This window comes from Aulonocara sp. 'chitande type north' Nkhata Bay, linkage group LG23 (assembly GCF_057382095.1).
Source record: "Aulonocara sp. 'chitande type north' Nkhata Bay isolate Kocher_YH1m ecotype deep benthic linkage group LG23, A_spYH_male_GT1.1, whole genome shotgun sequence".
NCBI lineage: Eukaryota > Metazoa > Chordata > Actinopteri > Cichliformes > Cichlidae > Aulonocara > Aulonocara sp. 'chitande type north' Nkhata Bay.
Window position 1 is genome coordinate 47226028 of NC_141365.1, and position 16060 is coordinate 47242087.

The following is a 16060-nucleotide window of genomic DNA, read 5'->3' on the forward strand; positions in this document are numbered from 1 at the left end:
ATGGGCTTGATAGATATAAGTGATCACGCACTGCTGTACACCCCAAAATTTCAATTTGGAGATTGAATCCATCCCTGCTTAAAGATGTGGAATTTAGGAAAGTGATAAAGGCAGAGCTCAAAGACTACCTTGAAATTAATGATAACGGGGAGGTGTTACCCCCGATACTATGGGATGCATTAAAAGCTGTTATGAGGGGGAAGATTATAGCATTTGCCTCCTTCCAAAAAAAAGCAAGAGAGAAAAAAATGGAATATTTACAAGCGATTCAAAAACAATTAGAAAGTGAGCACAAACATAAGCCTTCAGTGGGCACCTTGCAGAAATTAACAATGATTAGAAATGAAATAAATACGCAGAGTATACAAACGATAAAGAGAAAATTGTTATATTTGAAACAGAAACATTATGATGGAGGATCGCAATCAATGAAAATTTTAGCATGGAAACTTAAGAAGAAGATAGCGGAGAATACTGTAACTAAAATCAAACACCCAGAGACGGGGAATATAATGACTCATCCTTGCAAGATACAGAATGCCTTTGAATCATTCTATAAAACATTATATGCGGGAGTCCCAGGGGGGGCTGAACACGAAATGGACAGTTTCCTGAACCCTTTATGCCTACCAAGCTTTAACGAGGAACAAAATAAAACGATGATAGCGGAGGTGACGGAAGCTGAACTTATGAATGCCATCAATAGGCTGAAATCAAATAAGTCACCAGGCTCCGATGGTTACACCGCGGAGTGGTATCGGGAATTCAAACAGGACTTGATCCCTACACTACTTACTACTTTTAACTGGGTGTTAAAAACAGCGCAAATTCCACCGAGTTGGAAGGAGGCAATTATTTCGGCTATTCCGAAAGAAGGGAAAGACAAAATGGAGTGTGGCTCATATAGACCTATTTCTGTCCTTAACATAGATTATAGGTTGTTTACCTCGATAATGGCCAGGAGAATGGAAGAATTTTTACCTGACTTGATCAGCAATGATCAAACGGGGTTTATAAGACGACGACAGACCCAGGATAATATACGTAGAACTCTTCATGTAATACATCAGATACAGACATCTAAGAGTACAGCCATGCTTATGAGCATTGATGCAGAAAAAGCCTTTGATTCTGTAAATTGGGACTTTCTATATAAAGTCCTGGATAAATTCGGCTTACATAAGGGAATTGTTGATACGGTGAGGGCATTATACACTAACCCCACCGCAAGAATTAAAGTTAATGGTTCTCTCTCAAATAGCTTTGTTTTGCAGAGAGGAAATAAACAAGGCTGTGCTTGGTCCCCGCTCCTGTTTGCATTGTACTTAGAACCCTTGGCACAATCAATTAGACAAAATAAAGACATTAAGGGGATCACTATTGCAGGACAGGAACACAAGCTTGCTTGTTATGCGGACGACATATTGATCTGCTTAGATCAGCCCACTAAGTCCTTGCCTTCGCTGATGAATCTGTGTCAAAAATTTGGGAAACTCTCTGGATATAAAATTAATATGTCTAAAACTCAAATTCTCAGTTATAACTATAACCCCCCAGCTCACATGGTTGTTCAATATCCAATGAATGAAGCACAATCATTGAAATATCTAGGAGTTGTTATTCCCAAGGATTTAACTAAACTATCTGAGGAGAATTTTCGTTCTCTACAAAGGAGAATAGTGGGTGATATTAGGCGATGGAACATGATCCCCTTTCTTTCCTTACACTCACGAGTTGAATCTATTAAAATGAACATTTTGCCAAGAATATTATATTTATTCCAAACACTACCAATATCCATTGACCCAAGTCGTTTCAATGAATGGGATAAAATAATAACGCGGTTTATATGGGGGGGGAAGCGGCCAAGGGTTTGTTTTAAAACTTTACAATTACATAAGAAGGTGGGAGGATGGGGGTTACTAAAAAATTATTATCGGGCTGTTCAGTTGAAGACGGTGGTTAATTGGTGTGATACAAGCTACCAAGCACACTGGAAGACTATAGAGGAGAATATGTTTTCCTCCCCAATACAAGCTGTCCTGATGGATTCGAATATTCGAAAATATATTGACAAGGTTCACAATCCCTGGGTGTCGTGCACACTTAATATATGGAGAAAAGTAGTGAAAGAATTCAAACTTGAACAGGATTTGGCTTTATTCAAATGGTATGCATATGATTCTGACTTTGCCCCGAATAAATTGGACTCAAGTTTCAAAAGTTGGCCGGCTAAAGGGTTATCTACATTTGATAGTTTGATAAAGGATGGGAATCTTATTAGTTTTGACACGCTGAAACAGAGACACAATCTAGTAAAACAGGATTTTTATCGATACTTGCAAATAAGACACTATATAAAGACAACAATCGGTCTGATGTCAAACACTAATGTGGAACTGGTAACTTTATTTAGACAGGCGTACAGTGGGGATGTTGATACAAGACTCATTTCTTTTTGGTATAATTTTCTTATAAATAAGCTTCCACACTCAACTGATTATGTGAAGATGTTATGGGAAAAGGAGGGAGGGATGCGTATTTCTAGGGATGAATGGACTCAGATGTGGGAATGGCAATGGAGGAGTACCAAAAGCTGGAGGGAGTTCGGATGGAAAACTCTGATAAGGTTCTTTATCACTCCGTGTCAAAAGGCTCACTATGATGGGAATCCTCCCGTGTGCTGGAGAAACTGTGGATACCAACGAGCACATCATACCCATATTATATGTGGGACTGTCCTGTGCTACGGACTTACTGGAAAGACATTCATGGTACATTACAAGGCATTTTTAACTGTACATTCCCTCAGGATATGAAGACAATTTTTTTGGCTGTATACCGCAGAACTGGTCCAAAAATGACATATGTCTGTTAAGAGCTTTATTGGTTGCAAGTAAGAAATGTATAACAAAGAAATGGTCCTCGCAAGACATACCGACCTTGTCATTATGGTGGGAAATTACGTTAGAGATATATAGGATGGAGGAAGTAACAGCTCATGTTAATGACAGGATGACCTGGTTCCATTTGTGTCGGGATAAGTGGATCCAATACGTCAATATCCATAAACCGAATTTTCTTTTTAAAGCTTGAAACCACCAATCTAGTCAATTGTTCACTCCCGACGGAGTTTTTTTTTTTTTTTTTTTAAATTTATATAAATATATAATTTTTCCCCTTTTATTATTATTATTTTTTTTTTTCCTCTCTTTCTTTCTCCCTTCTCGTTCTGTTTTGTTTTTCTCTTGTAAACTGTGTAAATTAATGCTTGTAATCACCTTTGTGAAGTAATATTGTAGAAATAAAGAATGAAAAAAAAAAAAAAGAAAAGGAAAAAAAAAGAGAGAGGAGCAGCTGTGTCCTGATGATCCAGAGAGGTTGAAGCAGCAGCAGCTTGTGTGTAGAGACGCTCTGACTGGGCCATGTTACTGGGAGGTGGAGAGGAGAGCTTCATCCAGCAGTGACTGACAGAGGAATGAAGTGCAGATGACTGTCAGTGCTGCAGAGTGAACTGCTCTGAGAACAGCTCCACTGTCAGACACAATGTAGAGTCCAGCATCAGCCCTGTGTGTCCCTCTGGATCTGACAGAGGATCATCAGTGTATCTGGACTGCTCTGCTGCTGCTCTGTCCTTCTACAGTCTCTGCACAGTCTCTGTCTCACTCTGGAAAGATTTTACAACTTGTTGTAATTACAGAACGTTAATATAATATTCAAACATGTGATCTTCTCTTTATTTCTGAATCTTTACCAAATAAAGAAAAACCAAACTAACAAACAGAAGCTGTCGTGTCCTTTTTCACCACATCTGTGAATCTTTTCTGTGTTTTTCCTCTTTTCCTCCTTCCTGCAGCTCCATCTTCATCATTCTGTGTCCAGTATATGTGAACACGTCCAAAGCATCTGAGCCTCATGTTACCCGTTTGTGTGAGTTACGCCTGTCGTTGTGTTGTGGTGTATAAATAAGGGGCAGGAGACAGCGCTGGATCTCTGAGTTCTTTACTCTCAATTTCTGCAACATCTGCAATATCTAGAAATGCAAACCTGTGAGCTGTGTGTGTTGTGCGTCTGCTCGGCCACCTCTCCTCCGGCCGTGCTGGAAGCAGCTGTGCGTTTGACAGTTTTATCGACTCGACAATAATCGAACAAATTAAATGTTCAAAAATATCAACTTAAGCACTTCAAAGTCAACAAAAAGCTTAAAACAATGAAATAATATTTCACTGACAAAACAACAGCTCATAAGAACGATACACAAAATAATACAGAAACAAACAAATAAAAGTTATTAACCAGGATCCATGTTTTTGTCACAAACACTGAATCAGCTGATTCACTCTTTATGTTTCTGAGTTTGTTTTGTGATTATAGTTCTGGTTTCTGTTTCTGTGTCTTCACTGTGTCCCACGTCTCCTTACTTTGGACTCTGTGTTATATTTCCTGTTTTACTTTGACAGTCCTGTGTTACTGTTTCCTGTCTCGTGTGTGTAATTGGTCCCAGCTGTGTTTCCCTCCTGTCTCCCGTTCCCTGATTACTAAACTGCGTCCACGCCGCCGGCGCTCCTCTCCACAGCTGGATTCCAGGATTTCAGAGCATCCAGCTGTGGTGAGTGATGGAGACACTTTCTCTGCTCCCTCAGTAATCAGGACAGTTTATTGAACATCAGAGGACATAAAGGACTGTTTTTCACCTGCCCGTTCTGAACCTGGACATTAAAGACTGCTGGCTTCAAGGACATTAATCCCAGTGTCAGCCAGCCAATAACAGCCTGTGTTTTTCAGCTCTTTAGGAGTCAGAAATGAGAAAGACACAGACTGCTAACCTCTCCCTGCAGGAAATAAGCTCCGCCTCTTCCTGTCCTGTATATGAGTGATTCTGACATGAGACACAATGAGTTTCCTGTTTATTGTGACTTAAAGCGAGCAGCAAAGACACTAAACTGTGTGTTTCCAGCTGAAGCTGCTTTTTGTGTTGCTCCCACAATCCTGTCTAAAACAGTCAGTGAGGAAAACTCAATGTGACTTCAGAGTGACAGAGGTAAGCGACTCATGTTGTAACTGACGTCAGACGCCGGAGATTTTGGCGGAAAATTCAAGCAAATGGTAGTTTAGAATTGAACAAATTCCTTTAAGCTTCAGTATTACCAAATACACTTATCAATAGTCTTCTAACTAACAATATTTGTCTAAATCATCTCCAACACCCTGGAGAACAACGGGGAGAGTTTAGAGGCTCTCCAAGATTACATTGATCAGTGCTTCCAGGATCTTGTGATGAAGAAGGCTCAGAGTGCAAAACCTTCATCAAAACCCACCTGAAGCTGCTGGAGGACACGGTGAAGATCATCGCCTTTGATAGAGTGCATCGCATCGGCCCCATGCGGGCTGCGACCGGGAGACCACGTCCTACTGTGGCCAAGTTCGGCCACTTCAAACAAAAGGAACAGGTGAAAAGTCTCCGTGTCCATCGGTGTTTCTCCACGTCTCTCTTCCTTCTTCGTGTCATCTCTGTGTTTCCCTGCTGCCCTCATGTTTTCTGCTTTGTCTGTTAGTTCTTCCCAGTTTAGGTTGATGTTCACTTCTTCCCTCACCTTTGTTATTTTCACTGTAAATAAATCTCCACTCGCATCTCCACCGCCGTCTGCATCTTGGTCCTCATTCACTCCACCACACGACTGCTGCCCCAGCCGTGACAACTTTTGATGTTTCCTCTACATTTACCTTTAAAAATTATTTACTTTGCCTTGTTTGGTATCATTTGGTATCAGATGGCCGACTTCTACATGGCCACCATGGTCACCACCGAACTTGAGGAGTTTGCCCCCTCACATATACTAATGTGCCACAAACAGGACTTTAACATCACCAACCATTCCTATGTTATTACGGTGTATCCATATAACTGGCCCACCCTGTACAGTTATGCTTTCATTGTGACATACTGTATTAACACAATTCAGGGAGGATTCTAGGATCAGAGCTTCGGGGGGCTGAGCACCCAGAGAGCTGCCCAGCCAGCCAAGATACACTTTACTCGTCACAATGAGACTTCTTCCCTGTCTCTGTCAGTCCCTGCATCCTCCCTGTCCTCATGTTGTCTTCGCCTCCTTTATCAGTCATCATAATTTTACCATCTCTGTGCAAGTCTGCAAATTTCTTTATTAAATCAAAAGATTCTTAAATCCATCAAGTCTCTCTGTGCCTGGGTCCTCGTCACAAAACATGACATCACTGTTTTGTACTTTTTAACAATTTAATCCCACATTTGTGAAAGAAAAGCAAAACACTTTTTTGAAAAGTCTGTAACAAAACCATCAAATCTGATCAAGGTTATTTAAATGCTGCCAAAGAAGAATGGATTGGAATAAAAAAAATACATATCCTAACCTTAATTACTGGAGGAGAATAATGAATGATGCTCATAGTGAGTAAGAAGTAAACTGAGTGCATATTTTGGACAGAGATTCACTTTTAATGTGTTTGTATAATATAATACAGATGCATAAAAACACTCCTGAAACAGAATAAATTATTACAAATAAATTATTACAAAATATTAAAAAATATTATGGATACTTTTGTTGTTAAAATGTTACCTCTCAACCAAGTTCTGCCTTTTATATTTTTAGTAGTAGTGTGTCACACAAACAGGAAATATTGTCAAAAAAAAGTAAGTAAGTGCTGAAACACCCCCAAAAATGAACCAAAGCACCCCAAAAATGAACCAAAGCACCCCAAAAATGAACCAAAGCACCCCCAAAAATGGGCTTAAATCGCCCCTGTTAACAAATAATAGCCCAACAGTCACTTTTATGCTTACTGTAGCTGTTAGCTAAAAACACTAATTTAGCCTAGTTTGCCCTGAATTCAGCTTTGACAGACATGATCGACTGTTTCCAGTAGAATTCCTCGTTGTCATCTTGTTCCCTCTCAGAGCCCCGTATGCTTGCAGAGACCCCTACAGTAGGGAAATGTGCCAAAGAACGTCCAAAACATTGCATTTTAGGTTTATTTATGCCTTACACACAATCCCAACACTTTAGCTAACTTAACAACTTTGGCTAAAGTCTATAGTTAGTCTTACTCGTTTGTACAACATTTCTGGATCGCCACTGTTTGAAATGATATGACATATGACTCTCACTGAAACAGCAAACTTTGTAGAAAACACAACACTTCTGATTCTCTATCTAGCTGTTTGGTCACAGCTGTAGATTACATTATAAGTGGTTGTTCACTCTTGTCAATAATTACATTTCTAAACTCTATTTGTGCAGTTACATGTAAACAAAGTCCAATATTGTATCTAAATGATTGTGTTATCGTGGGACAGTTTCCAGTTTTGTTGTATTATTGCACTAGGTATGACTGTGCAAGAGTTATCTTATCTTCCTTGCTTGCACCACACTCTTTGCAGAAATGGTGCACAGCAGCACTGCATCATGTTATTGTGTTGTATAATATACCAGAACTAATACAAAGCAACATCCATGTACACTATAGGTCCATACCAATGTGCCCAAATGGGACCTCCATAAATGGTAAGGGGCGCAAAGGCACTTTAAGACCAGTGGGCACACCATCGGTGCACATCCGCTCGGATGCTTTTTTCTATTCATTTATTTCCCTGTTTATTTATCGATGCACAAAAGCAATTATCTCAGAGACACCATCCTCTTAACAGAGACTCAAATCAGGAACCTGCAGATTATTAGTCAGCAGCTTTAACTTCCTGTCTTTGTCTCACTAAACCTTCCACGTGGAAACTTGAGCTGCCCACTCAAGCACAGTAGGCTTTAACTGGCTCTGCTCAAGTCACTTCAGTATCTGAGAAACTGTCTCGATGCATGCCAAAGAACACTTTGACAATACGCTTGTGTTGAGTCAAATCCACCACAAGCATATTCTATGGCAGTTTAATTCCACTCCACATAAAAATAGTCACGTATTATTTCCCCCCACCACACTTCCTGCCAGTAGCTGGTGCCCCCACCCACAGTGCATTAGTGGTTCTCTGTGTTTAGTGGCTCACTCTGGGCGGCTGCTCGGTGGGGCCCGGCCCCCTGGCTCTGTTGGGCCTGTGCTGCGGGTGGGGTGCCCTCAGGTCTCGGCCCTCTGGGCCCATTTACTGCTCAGTAACATTTAATATCTATTATTTACTACTACTTACTAGCCTACTTACTGCATATTATTGGTTGTTGCTGTGGGTTCCCCACTGTGTTGGTTTTTCCTTGTGTTTTTCAGCAGATGATGAAATAGATTTTCAGTATTTTTTCTCTCTTCCTCTCCATCTATTTCTCTTCTTCTCTATTTTTCCCTCTTCTTCTGTTAACTTTCTCCCCAGCTTATCTTTTTTCTTCTTTCCTGACCCCCGTTCTGATTCTAATGACTCAAAATAAAGTAAAATCAGAATCAAATTCTTTTTTTTTTTTTTTCTTTTTTTTTTCTGGAAGTGACATCAGAAACAGCAGCATGTGACATCACGTGATGGCGGAGCTTCAGTTCATCCTTTGTCATCCTTTTTTTTTTTTTTTTTTTTTTTTTTTTTAATAGGACAGGGGGAAAAAATGAAAGAAAGAGGGGGAGAGGAAGAAAGAAAACCAAAGGGGAGAAGAGACGGTGAGAAGGGGGGGAAGAGAGAAAAAAAAAAACCAAAAAAAAAAAACTCCTGGGTCACCTGTATGGAGAGAAAGAAAAACAAAAAAAACAGGGGAGACAGCAAACAACAAAGAGCAACATAATAATAAAAAAAAAAAGCACCATCACAATAAACTAGCTAGTCATAGATATCAATAGTTACTAAATAGTAAACGATATTGTTCAGCACGCAAGATAGACAGCGCACAGTGTGCTTTGAGGCAGCAGCCAAGAAAGCTGTAGTCCGCATCTGTGAACACCCATGTGTACACCTGTGTGCATACCTGTGTGGATCAGCATGCTTGCATTCCAAAGGTTTCTCCATGTAATGATCTGCTAGAGAGTGTGGGGAGCCACAGCCCTGTCCTCTATGGTATCAAGCAGGTATGGAGGAGATCAAAACTCCAGACATCCAGAGGCCCCCAGAACACAAGAGACCAAGGAAGACCCACAGAGGGGCAGCCGCGCCACTGTCCCAGTAAGAGCTAAGGAGAGTCCCAGATGAGAGCTCATTCAGCAGCCGCGGAGCAGAAGCCAGGGGGAGTTGCAGTGACGCGCCCGTGAGCTCCGCCGGCAGCCAGCTGTGCCTGAGTGACCGAGCCCCAGGCCGAGAGGCCGGGGGCACCCCACCTCCAAAGTGGCCCGAGCGAGCCCCAATAAGCGGCCGCCAAGGAGTGAGCCGGTGTGTACCCGGACGCCCACCCCCAGATACAAAGAACCACCAACGCACCGATACCTGAGGGAGTCCGCCACCGGCAGGGGAAGTAATCAAGTGGACCAGTATAGCAAAAACCATAATGATCGCAGAGGCCACAGAGCCAAGTGGCAGGATTTTCAACGTTCAAACCAGATAAAAAACAGAAATTAAATGGTGTTAAAAGCCATGAATTAAGGCAATTCATTCACAACATCATTACAAGTTTTACTGGACGTTAATATTTTTCTCTTTTTTCAGTGCAAAACAAACTAACAGTACACATGATGCTGGCAAGTTAAAATGTCAGTGTCTTTTATAGATAGCATGTCTAGCATCATAGTTTTATAGATCACGTAGTCAGGGTAAAAACTCCATCTCTGATTATTATTGTACATGACTGTGACATGCAGCGGCCTCAGCATCATGATGAAGGCGACCGGAGGAGATAGTTTGGTAGACATCGATGTTTTGCCGATGAAGGCTCATGTAGCGGTCCTCTTTGTCCTAAACAACAATTTACACTGTCATTTACATTTAATTAAAGTGCAGCTTAAAACACAGACATAATGCACTGCAGCCTCGGCACAATTAAGTGTAAAACAGAACTATGGAAAACTGACAAACATCTGGCGAGTTTCAGATCCTGTTAAGTTAGTTAGACCTGATCTGTTTTCTCTGTTAGGATAAAAACATCAGAGGTCATGGGGTGAAAAATACCTCAAAAACAAGACTAGCTATGTCTACAACTAATGTGTGGTGTTTGAAAAGAACCTATGAGATACTTTGAACACCACAGTGGCTGCTGTATGCAGTAATGTGCTCAAGTGATTTCAAAGGGTCATTTCATGAGTTTAAGTGCGTCAGTAAAAGTTTTCACCTGCGAGGATTTCTCCTCAGGCTGTAACCACAGGTTATCACAGCCACACTGATGAGTGAAGCAGCAGCAGAAATGATGGGAACTGTAGCCATGAACTTCATGCCAGAAGAATCTCCATCGTCTGTTGAATGTTGCCACACACACAAAAAAACTTCATTTTGAAAACATGAAAAGTCACGAAATTTGCATTAGCCTGTTATATTAAAGTGGAAAACATGTTTATCTTTTCATTACATTAGAGTTTCAATTGCATCATTCAAACATTTCACTGATGAAATAACACCAAAGTTGTGATTGGAGCAGTTTTATAATGAAATTTTAAACAAATTAGCCAGAAGAAGAGCTTAAAAACATTCCAGATGTTCATCTCCTGACTGAAACCTTTCATTAATCCGCTGCAGGCGGGAATGACGACCTCAAACCATGTATGACAGAAAAGAAAGTGTTAACGCAGTTCCAAACATCCACCTTGAATCTGCGGTGTGGGTATAAATAGAAAATGTTTTTACCTCTCACAGTCACACTGAGATGGAGAACATACAATCCACCACGAAATCCACACTCACAGGTGTAGTTCCCACTGTCTTCAGATGTTAAGTTGAGCAGGTGGAGAAACACAGTCTCATTTTCTTTGATCAGTGTGAACCTGGAGTCACAGCCATGAATAAAGCCTCGGTCGTAACGATAGAGCAGACGACGCTGTTCTCCTCGGCTCCTCTCTGTGCTGATCTCACACAGTATCATCACAGTAATATTCAGAGTTGTTTTGCTGCATATTTGAGTGGAATCGGGTTTCTTTCCAATTGTCTTCACAAGAGTCTCTATAAATTGTTCCAGTTAAAATGAAACAAAATCGGGATTATAGTTTCTATATATTTGTTGTTGTGGGAAAATCAATCACATATATTATTTCACTAACCTAACTAAAGCTTTCTTCTTAAACACCTTGCTTTACAGGTTTTCTTTTTTAATTATATATATTTACCTTCACTGCTAAAAACCACAAGCAGAAGCAGGAGAAAGCAGAGTTTCCGTGCAGTCATGCTGGTGAGGAAGTAACTGTGGCTGACAGTGTGAGGTAGACTATAGTGAAAGCAGGAAGACTTGCACCCTCCTTATTTCACCTCTTGTGTCTACACTGAAACTTTTACTATGTCTAAAATAGAAGTGCATAAAAGTGGAAGGACAGTAGAAGGTAAACCACCAACATTGTTTAAGCCAGACTGATCTCTCTGTTTATCTGGATGGACATTGTGTTCAAATTATGATGAGATGTTTGTTAAAAAACAAAACTAGTCTGATACAAAGAGTCATGTTTGCCACAGTTTATTGTGTTTGTATTGTATTAAATCTGAGAGCCTGAGTTGGAGTATTATGACTGAATGGTCTCCATTACTGGGAAACAACTATCCAGTGTGAAAAGATGGACGTTTATTATAATATATGAATATTATTATATTAGTATGTCACCTAAAGTTTTATATACTTTAAAATGTTTCATAGAGCTTTATTATCCACTCCCACAGTTCCTGTGCTTCTTGCTGAGCGTGTCTTGTTGTCGTGTTGATGGTTCACTGAGATGATAGTCTGGTAGGAATCACTCGATGGCTGCTGAAGGTTTGTATAGGGCTGATCTGGCTCATCGTCATCCTTTAGAAAAGTGAAATATTTTAGGTATTAATCAAGTTCAACCCGGTCTACCCACACACTCTATTGATCTTTAAATCTCTCCATCTGTTGCCTGGATTATTTAATGTTTCTGCTCATTTCTGTAAGAGCTTCTTCACAAAATAAAGGACACTGAAGTTGGCACTAATAGTATTATAACACTAATCTGTAATTATCTATATAAGTAACATCCTAAAACATAAATGTACATGTTTTATGTTTACTGGCAAACTTTTAACTAGCTGCTGTAGATCGTAGCAATAAATTGCTCACCAAACCGTTGGGATTTTCAGGTACAGACACTCCAGATGTTCCTGACCTTAAGCAGCCACGTTGATAAGAAAGGATGTCAGCATTAGTGTAACACTATTCACATTCAAACAGAGAAAAATCAAGTAAGAACATCTACATTTATATTATCTTCTCTCTTAATAATGATAATTATTTTTGGAAGGATAAAAAGTGTTCATTCTAGACATGATGTTTAACACACACCGAATTCTCATTTATTGAAATGTGATGTTTCCTTTTACTTTCTCTACATCTATATCATCTTTGAATTACTGCAGCAAAAATAGTCTCACCCATTACTTTTCCTCCAGTAGATAAATCCCACGATAACTCCAGTTATAAAGATGATCACAACACCGGGCAGATAAACGGAAAAAGATTTGTCTGCTGAAGTGTGGGCCTCGTTTGTGTCTAAATCATTGAAAAGATGCATTTGTCAGTAAAATCATTTACTTTCATTTCCTGGAAATCAAAACACAAATCAAACACAGTTTACGTCTACTGAAACTCTGAGTGAAGTAATGAAACCCCAGTTTTATAACCACAGAGCTTTAAATATTGTCACTGTGCTCTTTTCTTTTGTCTTCTTCTTCTTCTTTTGCATCTTTTCTGAATATTACTATGAACTGAAATTGGTCCAACTGCTTATATACATTCACTGGCCACTTTATGAGGTATACTTGTTCAGGGTGTAACACAAATATTTCAGTGTTCATTTCATTTGTCAATCACATGTCAGCTTCATCTTCCTGGTTAAATAAAGGTTAATAAAATAATAAAATGTCAGCAAATCAATGCTCAAACAGAGCAACATGGCACATGTTACTGGTCCCAGTGCTTCACAAACTGCTGATCTGCTGGGATTTTCCCACACAATCATCTCTGTTCACAGACAATGGTCTGAAAAATAGAAAATATCCAGTGAGCTGTGATTCTCTGGGTAAAAATGCTGTTTACACATCAAACCTTGAGGCAGAGCGGACCACACTGGATATCACTGCTGTCCTCTAACAACAGCAAGCTGAGGCTACAGTTTGCAAGTCTGGACAACAGAAGACTAAAAAAACGATGCCTTGCCCGATGAGTTGATTTCTAACAGTTCAGACTGCTGGTGGTGTAATGCTCTGTGGGGGATTTTCTTTGCAAACTTTGGACCCTGTAGTAACCACTGAGCATCATTTAAACACCACAGCCTGCCTGAAGGTTGTTGCTGACCACATTCATGTCTTTATGCCCAAAAAATACCCATCGTCTGATGGCTGCTTCCAGCAGGATACCACACCATGTCACGGCGCTCAAATCATGTACGGCCTGCGCAGTCACCAGATCTCAATCCAGCAGAGCACCTTTGGGATGTGGTGGAACGGAAAGTTTGCTTCAAGTAAGAGCAGCTGACGAATCTGCAGCAACTGTGTGATGATGTAATTTCAATATGTCTTGAGAATCTTTGAGGAATGTTTTTAGCGCCTTGTTGTGCCACAAAAAATGAAGACATGTTTGAGGGCTGAAGGTGGTCCAACTCGGTTCAAAGATGTACCTGATAAATGAGTCAGTGAGAGTATTTAAACTGCTGTCAGTGAAAATAAGAAGAAAAGAAATGAACAAATTACAAGAATAAAAAACACATAAGCAGGTCAATACAATGCTAACACAGTGCTGAATAACTGTGTCAGATAAAGAAACCAAAATGCATTTACCTTCCACAGTGACACTGATATGGACAATATATGTCCCTTCAGTGTTTGTACACTCACAGGTGAAGTTCCCACTATCAGCTGGTGTTAAACTGGTCAGCTCCAGAAAGGCAGTCTGATTTTCTTTTGTTATTGAGAACCTGGGGTCACATTCCTGAGTAACGTTCTCTCCGTGTCGATACAGCAGATGACACTCTCCTCCTGTGTCCCTCTGTCTTTTGATCTTACAGATAATCAAAACAATAGTAGTCTGACTTTCCTTGTTGCAAATCCGAGTGACATCGTGTTCTCTCCTGACTGTCTTCACAACAGTCTCTGTAAACAGGGACAGCAAAATACGGTGAATACAAGATTCAGCCTGTGTCAGAGAGGACTTTAGTTTCTATATTTTGTGAATGTTAAACCATCTTTTTAATCCCATAATAATGTGTTTAGTTTAAACTAAAAGCAAGGAGGTTATAAATTTAAAAATATTAATAATGCATAATGAAAATAGTTTCCTTGTATTACCTTCAGCATCATGGGACACAGCTAGTGGTAACAGCAAAATCAAGCAAAGTTTTGATACGTCCATGCTTGTTAACATGTCTATGAGCCACCGACAGTGAAGAGGAAGATGTGCGGAAAGAAACAAGCTGAAGCTTTCCTGGCTAAGCAGACGTCAGACTGTTGCCCTTCACGGGGCAAGTGTGAAATTATGTAAAAAGGAAGTGTACTGACAGGACTTTCATATTAAAAGGCTGTAAAGTTGAAACACTGTGCGAGCTCCCACACAAAAAGAAAACAGGCTAATTTTTCTTTATCACAGAGGAATTATTACACTGCTAACTGTCATGTTCGCTGAAACTGAAGGATGGATAATATTGTAAAAGTAACAACAAAACTACCATTTATCATAACATTATAAGCATTTTAAACTAAAATAGCGTGTTACGTCATCAAACCGCTTCATCCAATCACTCATATACTTACAAAGTTTTGACTGCATTACCTTTAAAATTTGTACGAAGATGAGCATAAAATGAATAAAACTGACATGCTTGCATTTGTTGTGTAGTGCAACAGGTGTATGTGGCTGAGGGATTCCCATGATGCAATGCGTATTTCTTCTTCAGTCACCTTTCCTACTCACTGTGTGTTAATGCAGCTCTCTGCATTGAATCATACCTGTTATTAACCTCTGTCTCTCTTCCACAGCGTGTCTTTATCCTGTCTTCCTTCTCTCATCCCAACCAGTCGCAGCAGATGGCCCCGCCCCTCCCTGAGCCTGGTTCTGCTGGAGGTTTCTTCCTGTTAAAAGGGAGTTTTTCCTTCCCACTGTCTCCAGACTGCTCACTCATAGGGAGTCATATGATTGTTGGGCTTTTTCTCTGTATGTATTATTGTAGGGTCTGCCTTACAATATAAAGCGCCTTGAGGCGACTTTATATTGTTGTGATTTGTCGCTGTGCAAATAAAATTGAATTGAAAATTGAATTGTGAAGGCCACACCAGAAGCCACACAATTGGGAAGTCAGTAACGTCAGACACCAGCATCTTTATTTTAATTTTAATGCACATTTCCACAAACATAAATAACGACACATGTCCCATAAACAATTTCTGGTTAATGTTTTACTGGTGCTGGAGGTCTGTTGGACTGCTGAGGGTAACTGGAGAGAAAATGATGTGTTGTTTTCACTGGACGTTAAGGCGTCTGGGAAGGGATCTCAGACCATTTACATCCTGGGCCATCTGACCTCAGGAAATCACATGATAAGGTGGGGCCAGGTTTCACAATGAGCTCACCCGAAACCCTGGCTGATTAGGACCCACACCCGCTTTCACACCTTGGCTCATGTGATTAGGTAGAGGATCATCAGGGGGTCCTTTGTCCCTCTTTGGGGGGAAACTCCCACTGGTTTTAAGTCTGGGACTCCCCACCATTGACCCTTAGAACTGAAGAAGCTTCTCGGATGAGAGGTGAAACGTCTTCAAGCAACTCAAGAAGTCCAGACGCTTTTCTTTCCAAGCTCCTTAGACTATGATGACCTGGATGACTGAGAACCTTCACAGACTTAAGTATTAAATTAATAGTTGGTTTTCATTCTTTGTTTTTAGATAATTTTTTTTCTATTCGTATCCTCTCGTGTATTTAACTGGCCAGTTCAGTCCAATTTACTTTGGGAAATATTTAATCTGAGGTAGGGTTGC

At 40.2% G+C, this 16060-nt stretch overlaps 2 protein-coding genes across 3 annotated transcripts in view; one reads left to right on the top strand and one right to left on the bottom strand.

Annotated features, from left to right (window-relative positions):
• Window positions 1-16060, top strand: part of LOC147302822 (ribonuclease inhibitor-like) — a gene marked incomplete at its 5' end in the record, with an annotated part of 440111 nt that overhangs the window by 220258 nt on the left and 203793 nt on the right. The window lies entirely within an intron of this gene.
• LOC147302831 (uncharacterized) lies at window positions 11712-14453 on the bottom strand. Of its 2 annotated transcripts, none has more exons than XM_086284696.1 (5): window positions 14378-14453; window positions 13871-14182; window positions 12468-12584; window positions 12156-12214; window positions 11712-11864 (listed from the first exon to the last, which is right to left on the bottom strand). In XM_086284696.1, exons 1-5 carry the CDS (start codon window positions 14451-14453, stop codon window positions 11712-11714), a joined length of 717 nt encoding a protein of 238 aa, XP_086140822.1. The 2 variants fall into 2 exon arrangements, with proteins under 2 accessions (XP_086140822.1, XP_086140823.1); XM_086284697.1 differs by having other exon boundaries at window positions 12156-12201; window positions 12467-12584.